This window comes from Pleurodeles waltl, chromosome 9, assembly GCF_031143425.1.
Source record: "Pleurodeles waltl isolate 20211129_DDA chromosome 9, aPleWal1.hap1.20221129, whole genome shotgun sequence".
NCBI lineage: Eukaryota > Metazoa > Chordata > Amphibia > Caudata > Salamandridae > Pleurodeles > Pleurodeles waltl.
The window spans coordinates 1,179,911,534-1,179,928,325 of NC_090448.1; the positions used below are offsets into that span (position 1 = coordinate 1,179,911,534).

General features: G+C 49.0%; 1 protein-coding gene across 1 annotated transcript in view; it reads right to left on the reverse strand.

Annotated features, from left to right (window-relative positions):
• Positions 1–12,918: 12,918 nt before the first annotated feature.
• The window catches only part of BAZ1A (bromodomain adjacent to zinc finger domain 1A), a 318,920-nt gene continuing 315,046 nt past the window's right edge, over positions 12,919–16,792 (reverse strand). Inside the window, exon 27 of the mRNA XM_069209108.1 lies at positions 12,919–13,888. Within this exon, the coding sequence (XP_069065209.1) occupies positions 13,695–13,888 (194 nt within the window). The 3' untranslated portion in view covers positions 12,919–13,694. The remainder of the gene's footprint in view (positions 13,889–16,792) is intronic.

Consider the following 16,792-nt stretch of genomic DNA (forward strand, 5'->3'; position numbering starts at 1 on the left):
CTGACCTGCACAGATGAGCTGCCACCACCGCCATCCCCTTTGTGAAAACCCGAGGGGCACTGGTGAGATCAAAAGGGAGCACGGTAAACTGAAAATGCTCGTGGCCCACCTTGACCCGCAAGTAACACCTGGGGGCGGGCTGGATGGGGATATGAAAATACACATCCTGCAAGTCCAAAGCTACCATCCCGTCTCCTTGGTCTAGGGCAGACAAGACCTGAGCAAGAGTGAGCATCTTGAATTTCTCCTTCTTGAGGAAGAGCTTGATGTCCCTTAAATCCAAGGTAGGGCGAAGGCCCTTGATCTTTTTGGGAATCAAAGTAGCGGGAATAACTGCCTACTTCTGACTTTGGGACCCTTTCTATAGCTCCCTTGGCCAAGAGAGCCGTAACTTCCTCGCAGAGCAAAACCAAATGATCTCCATCAGCCATTCTTTTATCGGAGGGATAGAAAGAGAAAAACTTGAAGGGGAGGGAATAGCCCTTCCGTATGATCTGCAAGACCCATTTGTCCGAAGTGATGGATTGCCATTGAGGGAGATGAAATTGAATCCTCCTTCCAACTGGACGGACATGGTCTTGCAGAACTACACTAGGAGAGCTTGGGCGCAGTGGACAGGGGCTGTGTGGCAGCCGACTTCTGGCCAGACCATCTGGGTCTGATGGTACCACGTCCTTGCACAGGATGTTGTGAAGCTGGATGACTGCGGCTAAGCAGCTGGTTTGGTACTGTGCCCCTTCCAAAGCCTCAAAAGGGACTGAAGACAGACTGCTGGAAAGCTGGCGTTGAGGCCCAAGGATCTGGCCATAGCTCAAGAATCCTTGAACATCTCAAGCGCGGAGTCTGCCTTCTCACCAAAAAGGAGAGCCATCAAAAGGCATTTTGTAGGAAGTTGGCTCCGTATATACTATCTCAAAGTGAGAGATAGTGTGCACAGAGTCCAAGGGTTCCCCTTAGAGGTTGATAGTGGCAAAAATTAGATAATACTAATGCTCTATTTTGTGGTAGTGTGGTCGAGCAATAGGCTTATCAGAGGGTAGTGTTAAGCATTTGTTGTACACAGGCAATAAATTAAGAACACACACTCAAAGACTTAACTCCAGGCCAGTACGTTTTTATATAGAAAAATATATTTTCTTAATTTATTTTAGAACTACAATATTCAAGATTTGAGGTAAGTACACAAAATGCAAGGTACTTCACACAGGTAAGTATAGAACTTTGATTTAAAACAGTAGTACACAGTTTTAGTTAAAATGGCAAAAAGCTATTTTAAAAGTGGACAGTGCAAAAATCAACAGTTCCTGGGGGAAGGTAAGTTTAGTTAGTTTTTGCAGGTAAGTAAAGCACTTACACAGTCAGTCTTCTGGGCAAAGGCAGCCCACTGTTTGGAGGTTCAAGGCAACCCCAAAGCCACCGCACCAGCAACACAGGGCCGGTCAGGTGCAGAGGACAAAGGAGGGCCCAAAACACAAAGGCACCTATGAAGAACATGGGTGCTCCAGTTCCAGTCTGCTAGCAGGTAAGTACCTGCATCCTCAGGGATCAGACCAGGGGGGGTTGTGTAGAGCACGGGGGTAACACAGGCACACAAAACACTCAGCGGCACAGGGGTGGCCAGATGCAATGTGCAAAGTAGGCGTTGGGTTTGCTATAGGAAGCAATGGAGGGACCCGGTGGTCACTCTGGCGATGCAGGCAGGGCACAGGGGAGCTTCTCGGGCCAGCCACCGACTGGGCTAGGATGAGGGCCACCTGCATATCACTCCTGCACTGGTAGGTGATTTCTCTCGGTCCTGGGGGCTGCGGGTGCAGTGCTTGGTCCAGGCGTCGGGTTCCTTTGTTACTAGGCAGTCGCGGTCAGGGGAAGCCTCTGGATCCTCTATGCAGGCATCACTGTGGGGGGTGCAGGGAAGTCGACTCAGGGTGTCCACGTCGTTGGAATCGCCTAGGAGTCCTCTCTGCAGTGTTGGTTGTCCTGGACTCGAGCCAGGGGCGTCAGGTGCAGAGAGTGAAGACTCACGTTTCTGGCGGGAAGTGGAGTCTCTTTAAAAGTTGCAAAGTTGTTGGGAGTTTCTAAACAGTGCCGCTGTTCTCGGGAGTTTCTTGGTCCTTTAGGTGCAGGGCAGTCCCCGGAGTCCTCAGAGGTCGCTGGTCCCATCAGATGCGTCGCTGTGCAGGTTCTTTGAGTCTGGAGACAGGCCAGTAGGGCTGGTGCCAAGTCAGTTGTTGTCTCCGTAGTCTCTGCAGGGCTTTCAGGTCAGCAGTCCTTTCTTCAGGTTGCAGGAATCTGATTTCCTGGGTTCAGGGTTACCCCTAAATACTCAATTTAGGGGTATGTTTAGGTTGGGGGCAGTAGCCAATGGCTACTGTCCTTGAGGGTGGCTACATCCTCTTTGTGCCTCTTCCCAGAGGGGGAGGGGGCACATCCCTATACCTATTCCTATTGGGGGAATCCTCCAAACTCAAGATGGAGGCATGGGTCACCTCAGCTCAGGGCACCTTAGGGGCTTGTCATGACTGGTAGGTGGTGACTCCTTGTTTTTCTCATTATCTCCTCCAGACTTGCTGCCAAAAGTGGGGGATGTGTCCAGAGGGGAGCAGGCATCTCCACCAGCAGGGATGTCCTGGGGTGCTGTAACAGGCAAGTGTTACAGTTCCTGCAGGGGGAGATGAGAAGCACCTCCACCCAGTACATGCTTTGTTCCTGGCCACAGAGTGACAAAGGCACTCACCCCATGTGGCCAGAAAGTCTGGTTGTGGCAGGCTGGCAGAAACTTGTCAGCCTAGCACTAGGAGTCGGACGGGCATCTCTAAGATGCCCGCTGGGTGTATTTTACAATAAATCCCACACTAGCATCAGTGTGCATTTATTGTGCTGAGAAGTTTTGATACCAAACTTCCCAGATTTCAGTGTAGTCATTATGGAACTGTGGAGTTCATATTTGACAAACTCCCAGACCATATCCTCTTTATGACTACCCTGCACTTACAAGGTCTAAGGTTTTGCTTAGACACTGTAGGGCATAGTGCTCATGCAACTGTGCCCTCACCTGTGGTATAGTGCACCCTACCTTAGGGTTGTAAAGCCTGCTAGGGGGGTGAATTAACTATGCCACAGGCAGTGGGATGTGGGCATGGCACCCTGAATGGAGTGCCATGTCGACTTAGTCATTTTATCCCCACCAGCATGTCGCATGGGCTCTCATTATCCTAAATGAGACTACTGGATTTCTAGGTAGCAGGATCGTTCCTGGTGTGGGGGACTAAGTCTGACCCACTTTGGAGGACCTCTGTCACCCTCAATCCGTTTTTGCTCCGGCTAACTAGCAGTGCCTCATCTCTCCCAAGGGGTAGGGATGATTGGGCAGCCGAGCGCATGACATCTTTAGTACTTCTCAGGGAAGTCGTGGTCACTCAGATCCAAACCAGCTCTCTCATTTACAGTATGATCTCATATACAAATGACAAAGGCAGTTTGAGTTTTATATATTGCTTTTAATAAAACGACTGCATTTTAGATAATAAGGCATGAGCCCCCATAACCAGAACCATACAACACAGTAGGATTGAAATAGTCACAATGAGAGTGAAACACAAGAACAATGCTATCATGGTGTTAATAGGTTCTATTCTCTCTCAGTTAGTTATATTTCGAGCACAGCATGTTAAGCTTCTAACTAGCCTTTCAGATTCCCCGGGAAGCCATCAACCCTCATACCTGAGCAAAGGCCTGTGATCTGGTTCAGCATCTGCAACGAGGCAGTCAGCGTCTAGTTGCGGTTCCCTGGTCGGAATCTCCCTCTTGCGTGTATTAGGACAAGGAAGTGTTTTTATAACAAACATGTCAGTGTGATCACAAAATGTCCCTACGCAAGTAATCCAAAGACTAAACTCCTACCACGTCTATCGGCAATGTACCAGACTGTATCCTTGACTGAAGCACAGAGTGAACAAGAATGTGTTATTGATAAATCCAGTGCTGAAGTAGGCTAAACAGTGTGATATAAAAAATAAAACAAGACCGTAGACCTGGCTATTTGTAAAATAACAGTACGAAGCTGAATAAAATGCATCCAGGGAAAAGTGCACAAAGGCCTAACGCCTGAAGCAAATGCACAAAGGACACTTAAAAATGACCACACTACAAGCACAAGCTGTGAGGCATTGTGCATGTGCTGAGTGAGGGGTCCCCAGGGTGGCTTAATACATGCTGCAGCCCTTAGAGACCTTCGCTGGCCACAGGGCCCTTGTTACCAGGGGTACCATTTACAAGGGACTTGTGTGTGCTAGGGCTGTGCCAATTGTGGGAACAAAGGTACAGTTTAGGGAAATAACACTGGTGCTGGGGCCTGGTTAGCAGGGTCTCAGTACATTCAATCATAACTGGCATCAACATAAGGAAAAAAGTTAGGGTGTAACCATGCCAAGGAAGGCATTTCCCTACACATGTCCATCAAACGCGACTGGACATCCCCTGAAAAGCCAGTAGAACGTAGCCAGGCATGGCGACGTGGGCCACTGTCGACACAATCGCTCTACCCAGCGAGTCTGTCATATCCAGCCCACGCCTGATTGTAAACTTGGCTACATCTTTCCCATCCTTGACAGCCTGGGTAAGTGTCCCGTATGCCGTCTGGGACCTGGGGCAGCACCTGAGCCACTGCATCCCATAAAGAATGGGGAAAACGGCCCAATAGGCCAGAGGTGCTTACTGACCCCAATAGCCAGGCTGGAGGAAAAAAAAATATTTCCAAGTTGGTCCAGCCTCTTGGATTCCCTATCCGGAGCAGTGGAAGGGAAGGCACCACAGGAAGTGGAAGCTTGGACCACCAAGCTCTCCCGGGTGGGCTGTGTGAGGAAACTAGTGTCATTTGGAGCAGGTCTATGGCAGCGGCTGACTGTCCTATTCACAGGAGCCCCTGTGCTGGGTTTAGACCATGTTCCATGAAGGACGTCCGTAAGGGCCTCATTAAAGGGCAACATCAGCTCTGATGCAGACACCCATGGCTAAAGCACCGGTCAGGAGAGTCGTACTGACTGGCACCGTGTGCAAGACTAGGTCCAAGACCTCAGCTGCCCTATGCACCACCATAGCATAAGAAGCCCCCTCCACTGTAGCTACATTGGGAGAAGAAAGGATGGCAGTATCTGGAGAAGTATCCAGTCCACTGGCTTCTCCTAGATGCTCATACCAGTCCTGTTCTTGCTCAGGTTCACACTCTAAAGGGTCCTCTGACCCCTCCCACTCCTCTACTGTGCCTGGCTGTCAAAAATAAGGCTCAGGCAATGATCTGGGCCTAATCAGTGCCATCGGAGTTGGCGTCGCGCCGGATCATCCGGAATGAGGATGGGGCTACCACCAGTGGGGACCAGTGATGGAGGAAGCGTCAACGTCGGACTCGGCGCTGGAAAAGGTAGACTGTGTGGGACCGGCGCGGGTCCGGATCCGCTATTGGATCCTGGGGTCCCCACCAGCACAGAGGCCAAAGCCGCTGACATCAAATCAGATGGGGCTCCTGCTGACCCCGAAGACACACCAGAGGGTGCAGCCCGCTCAACAACAAGGCACAGAGCCTCAAAAAATTATTTAATTTGAGTGGTGGTCACTCTGGTCCCCGGAAAGGTGGGGGTGGGGATACACAGAGTCAGCCCTGGCAAATGCTCTGCAGAACCACGCTCAGAACATCGACATTCCCTAGACGCCTCGCTGGCCGACAGGCGTGGCGAAGTCGAAGTCTGTTTTGACTTCTTTTTGTGCCTCTTACCTGAGTGCCCCCATGACCTCGAATGCGAGGAAGAGGACTTGGGGCACCGGAAGCGGTGCCGCAAACTTCTCCTACTGTGGGCCATGACTTCCTCGGAGTCGCGCCGATCGAAGACAGCTGTCGGGCCACCAGAAGTTTAAGGGATCTCTCCCTCAAGGCCTTCAGAGCCATGGCCAGACAGTTGGAACACGATGTCGAGTCATGGTCCTTTTCAAGACACTAAAGACACGCAGTGCGGATCCCTGCCGACATGGTGCTATGACATGCACCACATGGCTTGAATCCTGTCTTTCTCAAAGACATCTCAAACAATCAAGGAAAAAAGCCTCGATGAATGTCGAAAAATAGTATCTCTTTCCTGAACTGCGCTTAACCAGCCCGGAAGGAAAAGAACTGAAGTAGGCGCGCCGGGGTGGTGCCTATATAGAAGACTGACGTCACACACCGCTCCAACGACACCGACGCCACGTGGCGCCAGACAACGCACGCGGATTCGAACGACGCCACCCGACAGCATGCGTAGAGTACTGCTTAACAGAAAAATTCTGGATTCGAAGCGGACGCCAGGGAATTCTAAGGTAAGGAAGCTGCAGCCAGAAGTCTCTATCAGATATAACGCTACCATATTGTCACTAGAGTCAATAGACTAATTCCTACCTAGGCTATATTAGAGCACAGCATGTTAAGCTCTAGTTCTGCCCTTCAGGTCCCCCTGGGAAGACATCATCCCCCATACCTGAGCAAAGGCCTGAAGTCTGCATAAGCAGCTGTAGCGAAGCGTTCAGCATACACTTGTGTTCATCTTTCTCTAATTGTAAGGGACAGAGAACTGTTTTATAATAAAACAGCTGATGTGAGAAAATGTCCCTACGTAAGGATGTGTGTGTTTCTATGAATACCAGAGACAAAACGTTTACCACGTCTACCGGCAACCTATCTCACCGCAGCCTTGAAGGAAGCACTGACTGAACAAGAATGTCTTGTTTGAGAACGGAGTGCTGGCCTAGGCAAGAACAGCTAGATCGAGAGAAATACAACAAGACCGCGAAAGTGGCTATTTGTTAAAAAAATAAAGAAGCAGAATAAAATATATATGGGTTAAAGTGCACAGCGGCAGGCCTGGTGTGCTAAAATAATGTACATGGAGCTAAAACTAAAATGGCTTCGAAACAGTCGAACAGGTGAATACCGACCTCGCAAGAACAAGGTTTGCCAATCCAAATAAACCACAATATCTGTTTATAAGGAAACACCAAAAACATATATACAGTTATAATAAAAGAAGTCTTGGTATGACCAGACAGGCAACGGTGTGGCGGATGGGATTGTGAGGAATCCACAGGTTGCTACTGTATCCACCAGAAAAAGCGTTACCGAAGGTAAGTGACTTGTTCTTCTGATGGATACAACTACCTGTGGATTCCTCACCTAATGAGTAGAATCCCAAAGCAGTCCCGCACACGGAGGTGGGTGTCTGACTGGTCAAACCAAGAAATCCTGCAAAACAGAACATGCAAAATGGCCGTCCCTCCTATGTTCTTAGTCCAAGCAATAATGCTTCGCGAAAGTGTGGAGGGAAGCCCTAGGTGCAGCCTTACAAATTTCAACAACTGGGACACCACTATCCAAGGCCGAAGTGGCAGACTTAGCCCTGGTGGAATGGGCCCTAATACTTTCAGGACGAACCTTCTTTGATCACGAATAACAAATCTTTATGCAAAGAATGACCCACCTGGAAAGAGTTCTCTTGTGACAGCTCTGCTCTTCATCTTGCCCACACATCCAGCAAAAAGTTGATCATCAACTCTAAAGTCTCTTGTCCTCTCAATGTAGAAACTCAAAGCCCTTCTTGGATCAAAGCAATGAAGTCTTTCCTCCTCCGGTGGATGGGGAGGAGGGTAAAAGGACGAGAGTGTTATAGAAGTACCCATCTGAAAGGGAGTGACCACTTTAGGAAGGAAAGCTGCCCTGGTTCTCAGCACCAACCTTGTCAGCATGAAAGGTTGCAAAAGGAGATTTCACACTAAGAGCCTGAAGCTCACTCACGCCTAGCTGCCGTGATAGCCGTTAGGAAAACTGTTTTTAAAACTAAAAGCCTCAACGGGCAAGAAAGCATAGGCTCAAACAGTGAACCAATAAAAAAAAGTCAGAACCAAATTCAAATCCCACCTAGGCATGACAAACGGAGTGGGAGGAAACTTGTTAGTCAAGCCTTTAAGGAACCTAATAACTATAGGAGACCTAAACAAGGAAGGCTGATCAGGAAGGCAAAGAAAGGCAGACATCACGGATAAATAGCCCTTCACAGTCGCAACTGCACAACCCTTCTGAGCCAAGGAAAAGGCAAAAAGCAAAATATCAGACAAATGGGCCTTTAAGGGATCAATTTGCCTCTCTCCACACCAAACAAATGTTCATCTCTTGGCATAGACAGTCTTGGTGGAGGGCGCCTGGACGATAAGATAACATCCACCACTTCTGGAGGGAGAGAAAAGGAACTAAGATTGCCAGGTTCAGTCTCCAGGCATGCAGGTGCAGGTTCTGGCGGTGGGGGTGTAGAACCTGCCCCTGCAAGAGGAGGTCTACCCTGTAAGGAAGACAGATCGGAAGGCACAGTGAAAGTTGGAAAAGGTCTGTGTACCACACCCTTGGCCAATCCGGGGCTATTAAAATGACTTGAGCCTGATCTTGGTGAATCTTCCTCAGAACTTGAGGAATCAAGGGTATGGGGAGAAACATGTAAAGCAACTGGTCGCACCAAGATATCTGAAACACCCCCCCCCCCACCCAACACCCGCTGCACCGGATTCTGGAGGCTGCAGAACAACAGGCAGTATGTGTTCTCCTGGGTGGCAAACAGGTCTATCTGTGGGAATCCCCACATCCGGAAGATGTGAAGAACGAGGTCTGGATGGAGACGCCACTCTTAATCAGCTGAGAAATGGCGAATGAGACTTTCCGCATGTATGTTGAGAACTCCAGCCAGATGGTTTGCTACTATGCAAATCAGATGGTCCTGTGCCCAGGACCAGAGCTGCAGAGCCTCCCTGCAGAGAAGGTACGACCCTACTCCTCCCCGCTTGTTGATGTACCACATCGTGGTAGTGTTGTCTGTCAAGACTTGAACTGACTGATCGCGAATAGCCCGCAATTCTAACAGATTGATATGAAACATCTGTTCCACTGGAGACCAATGACCTTTGATCTCCAGGTCCCCCAATTGAGCTCCCCACACTAGAGTAGAAGTATCTGGACCGTGGCCACCACAGGTGGTAGACAAAATGGCCTTCCTCGAGAAAGGTTGCCGTCCACAGCCCACCATCGTAGATCCACCGCAGTGTCTCTGGAGATAGTGAGGCACCACTGGAGAGCCCTCGTGCCAACATGCATGAGTGACCAACAGAATGCAGGAAGCGAACAGACCGAGCAGACGTAGGACCTTGAGGACTTGAACAGCCGCTCCATTCTGAAACATTGGAACCAACGCCTAAATGTTCTGTACCCTCTGAAGAGGAGGGAAGGCCCGATCCAATGAAGTGTCCAGTACTGTCGCTATGAACAGGGGGCGCTGAGAGGGCTCCAGGTAAGATTTGGGCTCATTTAATGAAAAGCCCAGGTTGAACAACTGTGTTGTCATTTGCAAGTGACGCAGCACCAGCTCTGGGGACCCAGCTGTGATCAGCCAATCGTCCAGGTAAGGGAATACAGATATCCCCTTCCTTCTAAGGGCCCCTGCAATCACTGCCATCACCTTCGTGAAGACTCGAGGAGCGGAAGTAAGACCAAAAGGAAGGACCGCAAACTGGTAGTGTTGCGACCCTACCACAAACCGGAGATGCTTCCTGTGCGACTTCAGAATAGGGATATGAAAATAAGCAACCTGCAAGTCGATTGACACCATCCAGTCTTCCTTGGGCAACACAAGAAGCATCCGTGCTGGGGTCAGCATTTTGAACTTCTACTGTTTGAGGAACCAATTCAAAATCATCAGATCCAGGATAAGCCTCAATCAACCATCCTTCTTGGGAATCAGGAAATACCTCGAATAACATCCCAGACCCTTCTCTTACTCTGGAATCAACTCCACTGCACCCTTTAACAAAAGGACCTTCACCTCCTGTTGAAGCAACAGGAGATGATCTTCCATGCAAAACGAATGACGGGGAGGGATTGGAGGGGGAACTCCCGAAAAGGAAGGGCATAACTTTTCCCCTCAATATTCAGCACCGAAGAGTACTATGTGATTAACTCCCACTCAGGGAGAAAATGAGATACCCTTCCTCCTACGGGAGAAACAGGATATTAAATGGAGAGAAAAGGAGGGCTGCTTTCATTGATGGGCTCCCCCAGAGGAAGAGGATGAAGCGGAAGGCTGCTGAGTGGCTCCTCGCATTCTAACACTCCCTGGACCTCTATAAGACCTGTATAGAGGGTTGGCAGGCTGCTGAACGCTGGATTGTGGCCTTCCACGGAAAAAGGACCCCTGGCCAAAACCCCATAACCTTCTAAAAGACCTAAAGGGTGTAGACGATGAAGCCTGGAGTCCCAAAGACCTTGCAGTAACCTTGCTATCTTTAAATCGTTCCAAAGCAGAGTCGGCTTTGGACCCAAACAACTTCTTGCCATCAAAAGGAAAGTCCATCAGAGAAGCCTGAACATTGGTGGAGAAATCGGAAGCCCTGAGCCAGGCATGACTCCTGGATGCCACAGAAGTGCCCATCGCCCTGGCAAACAAATATGCCATGTCCAAGCCACATTGAATAACCTGCTTGGCTGCCGCTTGAGTGTCCAACAGGAGTTCAAACTGTCCCTGCACATCCTGAGGCAATCTTGGAACAACAGCTCTTGCAGAGTCCATCAGGGCATGGATATACCTCCCAACACACATAGCATTGAGAGACTTCTAGGCCATACTGCACCAGAAGACATTTTTAGCTGTTTGCTCCATACGCTTAGACTCCCTATCTGAAGGAGTCACAGGGAATGAACCAGGAGCAGACCGCGCAGCACAAGAGGCTTGCACCACCAAGCTCTCATGCATTGGATGCTCTGACAAACTGTAGATCCCCTGGAGCAACTCTGTACCTCCTAGCCACAGTCCTGGAAACCGTTGGTGTTGTGTCAGGCTTCCTCCAAATGTCCAGAATGGGCTCAGTAAGGGCATCAGAAGACATAGCTGATGGAAGCAACACCTCACTTAAAATGTTTGTCTTCACCCCTGATGCCGGCAAAGGAAGGTCCAAAAACTCAGCAGCCTTTCTTATTACACTGTGGTAAGAAGCTGCCTCCGCTGTGAGCTCACCAGGGGATGAGAAATCCCTCTTGGGGGGGAAGTATCCAGGCCACTTGCAGAGTCTTAGGCCCTGAATTTCACCCATAGGCTCCGGAATTTATCCTTCCTCCAACAGATGTTGCTGATACTCCTGCTCCTACAAGAGCCTCAAGGCCCTTCTTCTTGACCTCAGTCTAGACTCCAAATGCGGCGTCAACAGAGAATTAGCCAACATCGGCGACTCCGGTTTCAAAGCAGATGGACGCTCTGGCAGGGGAGAGACACTGTGGCTCGAACAGGATCCATCCAGCGCCTGCATCATCCGGGGTGGCAAAGTCATCGGCGCCAAACCAGCAACTTCACCCGGATAGAGGGAACAAACTAAGCCTGCTTGTACGGCGCTCACAAACCCAGCGTTAATGCTAACAGACCCGTGTGACCAGCAGGGGCCATAGCTCTGTTAAAAATGCTAATAGCATTGAGAAACGCTGATGGATCCACTCCCAGAGTCGGGAAGGCAAGAAACCTCTGCTCCTCCTGAGGCGTCTGAACCGACTCAGATGCTAGCACACCCCACTCCTGACCATGAGTGGACACAGGAGAAAACTGAGTCATAGGGTTCGCCAGGGACTCTGAGACCTCTATCAAAGTCAGTGCCGGAGAAGCCTGTGGACTCAGAGTCGTCACCTTAGGACTGATCTCCCACACTGTACAGCACAGTCTCGGAGGGGACCGAGACCGATCCCTGGAAGAACGGCATTGAGATTTGTGCCGGCGTCTCCTCTTATGCAACCGAGGACTTATGCCAAGAAGTATCCCTTGCGTTTGATCTTCGATGACCTCTTTGCTCCTCCTTAGCTTTTGCTAAGAAGAGCTTAGCCTCTCTCTCCTTCAAGGCCTTTGGGTTCATCCGCTGGTCCGTCACCGACATGCAACCCTCGCACTCATAAAAAGGCTTAAATCCTGATTTTTTTTTCTGTGGAGGAACAGTAACGCTCAACAACAATCCCTCGAAACACTAACTGTTCAAGAGGTAGGAAAAACCGTTAGAGTCGAAGGCACAGAAAAAAGGGAACTTACGTCAGCACGCGGGCGAGGACTTCCTATTGCCACAAGGAGGTCAGACGGAGTCCCGTGCAGAGCCGTGCAACTGTGACGTCCTCATTGACGTGGAGTGCTAAGAAGAACATTTCCATCGAATGCTGGAGCAGTGGGTGAATTCATAAGGTGAGGAATCCACAGGTAGTTGTATCCATCAGAATTCTCTCTTTCTACAAGGCAGGGGTCTTCTGTTTAAATGTCCTGATGCTCTGTACCATCTTATACCAGAAAATACATTCAACATTAGTTAAGAAGTAAATATACAATGCAAGAATCACAAAGGCATTTTCTGGATTTCTTTTCTGCACACTTGTGGGGTATTTCACAAACAGTGACCTTAGCTCCAGGGACAGCCAAATAAGAGCAGAGTAAGAAAATAAAAAGTAACAAGAAAACTAACGCGAATCAATATTCATAGGGGATAAAACACGAAGGGGAAAGAGCCTAGTCTGTAAACTTCCTTTCAGGTGCCAATAAACTGCATCCTGGACCAGATGGCCAGCCTTGTTAGCTTGAAAAGTGACCACACAGTGTTCTTTTCCATGTCTATGAAACTCTGCTGGCCGGCAACTCTCTCTATGATTTGTTCATGTTTGTATATAAAACGTTCTCTGTAAGAGTTTCAACATCCTGCATGTGGGAGACATTATCAGTCAATATTCGGTGATCGAAAACTGAACTGCAAAAAGACAAGAAAAGTAATGTGCGTTAAGAATTCACTGCAAGTATAATTTAATAATACAATCTTTTTCTCAAAGCCACAATGTTAAATTAAGAATTTGAAAAAAAAGTATTTTATTTTACCACAAGGAAAAAGATGCACATAAAAAAAGTTTAACTGGCAAGATCCCTGTGACTAGGAGAAGTGAACAAGGGGATTTGTTTCCATAAATGCATCTGTTTATCGATAGTCAAAGTGGAGGATATACAGATACCAACGGGAGCACAGAACATACATTGTTACAAACGCAAAGTTTATAAATAAAAAAAAATCAATTTCTTTTGAATGGAAAATAAATATGTGTAAAGTTGGCCGAAGCCAGCCTGGTTGGTGCTGGACACTGATCGGCTGTTCCACCCGAGCATGTGTAGTGCTGACAAACAAGAGCCCTGCAACACCGTCTAGTTCTGGAAGTACCAGCAGGCTGAGAGGTCCTCTTCTGAAGACAAGGTCGGCACAGTCACTTCTAGAAGAGGAAATCTAACAAGAACTGCACCATACAAAAGGCTCGAAAGGCAGAGGGTGCGGAAGCTAGACAAGAATTAAAGAAAGACCTGAACTCAAATGTTTTAGAAACTGTAGAAAAGAAACCTCTGTAAACCAGTGTATTTGTATCCAATATACATATCAAAACATGAGGAGATTTCATAAAATCCGGCAGCTAAGGGAAGGATTCCCACGCTCTCCTGAGTGCTTTCAGTATTAAATGAGATTTGTGCAGTCGTGCATGTTATTGCTGGCGGAGATGGTGCTGCACAGCCGCACATCTAGGTTCAATGTTAGGGGTGGCGGAGAGGTAGAGGGGTGTCTGGGCTTGCACCACTGGGAAGAAGTTAGATGCGAGACCTCTTGGTTTGGGGAGGGGTGACAGTGTCCGGCCTGCTGCCTGTCAAGTCCAGTCCAAGTTTTTGTGCCTGACTGTGAAAGAAAGCCTGAAGTCGGGCGCCTGCCTTTGCCTCGCTGGTCTGGACAGGGTTGTACTCGAAGCAGTTTGCAAACATTAGTTGAATGTCATCAATGAGTTCAGCTGCAAAATAAAACAAGCTGTGTTAGAGAGCTTGCGTTACAAGCAGACAACAGCCAATGAAGAGATAGTGGGCATGAGAACATCCAATCCTCTTCACAAGAAACAGTTAACAGCTCACAACACACCAAACAAGGCATGCGTTATGACCACACTGATTGACAACCAAGGACTCGCCTCTTTCACTGCACACCAAGTCACAAGTGATTGCCACCTCCATCTCATAGACACGTCCCCTCTTTATTCTCAAAGATGTGTTCATATGTCCTACGGACACCAAAGGCAACACAGGAAAAGGCAGCCAATGGGTGAGAGGCAGAAACACACTTGCAACCTTGTATTCAATACAGAAACACACAGCAGTGGGTGAGAGGCAGACACCCACATGCAACCTTGTATTCAATACAGAAACACACAGCAAGGGGTGACAGGAAAGCACTCATGCAACCTTGTATTCAATACACAAACACACATTGTAAGGCAATGCCTCCTTGGCATGGTCACCCACCACTTTTTGCCTTTTGTTGGTGCCAGTTACGATTGAAAGTGTGCTAGGACCCTGCTAACCAGGCCCCAGCACCAGTGTTCTTTCCCTAAACTGTACCTTTGTTCCCAGAATTGGCACAGCCCTGGCACACAGATAAGTCCCCTGTAAATGGTACCCCTGGTACCAAGGGCCCTGATGCCAGGGAAGGTCTCCAAGGGCTGCAGCAGCATGTCTTATGCCACCCTGGGGACCCCTCACTCAGCACATGCACACTGCCTCACAGCTTGTGTGGGCTGGTGGGGAGAAAATGACTAAGTCGACATGACACTCCCCTCAGAGTGCCATGCCAACCTCACTCTGCCTGTGGCATAGGTAAGTCACCCCTCTAGCAGGCCTTACAGCCCTAAGGCAGGTGCACTATACCACAGGTGAGGGCATACGTGCATGAGCACTATGCCCCTACAGTGTCTAAGCAAAACCTTAGACATTGTAAGTGCAGGGTAGCCATAAGAGTATACGGTCTGGGAGTTTGTCAAACACTAACTCCACAGTTCCATAATGGCTGCACTGAAATCTGGCAAGTTTGATATCAAACATCTCAGCACAATAAATGCACACTGATGCCAGTGTGGGATTTATTGTAAAATGCACCCAGAGGGCATATTAGAGATGTCCCCTGAATACCAGACCGACTCCTACTGCTAGGCTGACCAGTTTCTGCCAGCCTGCCACAACCATACGAGTTTCTGCCCACATGGGGAGAGTGCCTTTGTCACTCTGTGTCCAGGAACAAAGCCTGTACTGGGTGGAGGTGCTTCAAACCTCCCCCTGCAGGAACTAACACCTGGCGGTTAGCCTCAAAGGCTCATGCCTTTTGTTACAGCAACCCAGGGCATCCCAGCTAGTGGAGATGCCCGCCCCTCCGGCCACTGCCCCCACTTTTGGCGGCAATGATGGAGGAGGTAATTAGAAAAACAAGGAGTCACCCACCAGTCAGGACAGCGCCTAAGGAGCCCTCAGGTGACCCCTGCCTTTAGAAATCCTCCATTTCGAGACTGGATGATTCCCCCAATAGGATTAGGGATGTGCCCCCCTCCCCTCAGGGAGGAGGCACAAAGGGGGTGTAGCCACCCTCCAGGACAGCAGCCATTGGCTACTGCCCTCCTGACCTAAACATACCCCTAAATCTAGTATTTAGGGGTGACCCAGAACCCAGGAAATCCGATTCCTGCAACCTACAACAAGTACTGCTGACCTGAAAGCCCTGCAGAGACGACAACTGACTTGGCCTCAGCCCTACCGGCCTGTCTCCAGAATCAAAGAACCTGCATAGCGACGCATCCAACAGGGACCAGCAACTTCTGAAGCCTCAGAGGACTGCCCTGAACTCGAAGGACCAAGAAACTCACGTGAACAGCGGCACTATTCAAAAACAGCAACAACTTTGCAACTTTTCTGCAACTTTCAAAGACTTCACTCTTCGCACCGGAAGCGTGAGACTTCCCACTCTGCACCCAACGCCCCCGGCTCGAGCTCCAGAGAACCAACACTGCAGGGAGGACTCCCAGGTGACTGCGACCTCGTGAGTAACCTGAGATGCTGAGATGACACCACCGCCGCTGAGGGGGTGTTTTGTGTGCCTACTTGTGCCTCCCCCCCCCCAAGTTCTCTACAAAAAATACCTTGTCTGCCCTCTGAAGACACAGGCACTCACCTGTTGGCAGACTGGAGCACCCCTGTTCTCCATAGGCACCTATGTGTTTTGGGCCGTCCTTTGACCTCTGCACCTAACCGGCACTGTGTTGCTGGTACGGTAACTTTGTGGTTGCCTTGAACCCCCAACGGGGGGCTGCCTATGCCCAGGAATTTGAACTTCTAAGTGCCTTACTTACCTGAAAAACTACTCCACCAGGAACTGTTGATTTTTGCACAGTGTCCACTTTTAAAATAGCTTATTGCCATTTTAACTAAAACTGTTTATGCTACTGCTCTAATTCAAAGTTCCTTATTTACCTATGAGGAGTAACTTTCATGTTATGTATTTACTTCAAATCTTGAACTTGTGGTTCTATAAATAAAGAAAATATATTTTTCTATATAAAAACTAATGGCCTGGAGTTAATTCTTTGAGTGTGTTCCTCATTTATTGCCTGTGTGTACAACAAATGCTTAACACTACCCTCTGATAAGCCTACTGCTCAACACACTACCACAAAATAGAGCATTAGTATTATCTAATTTTGCCACTATCAACCTCTAAGGGGAACCCTTGGACTATGCACACTATTTCTTACTTTGAAATAGTATATACAGAGCCAACTACAGAGTGGGCAACTCCACTAGCTGGAATGCCCTTGTGGGCCTTTGAGGCTCACCGCCAGGTGTTACAGCTCCTGCCTGGGGGAGGTGATAGCATCTCC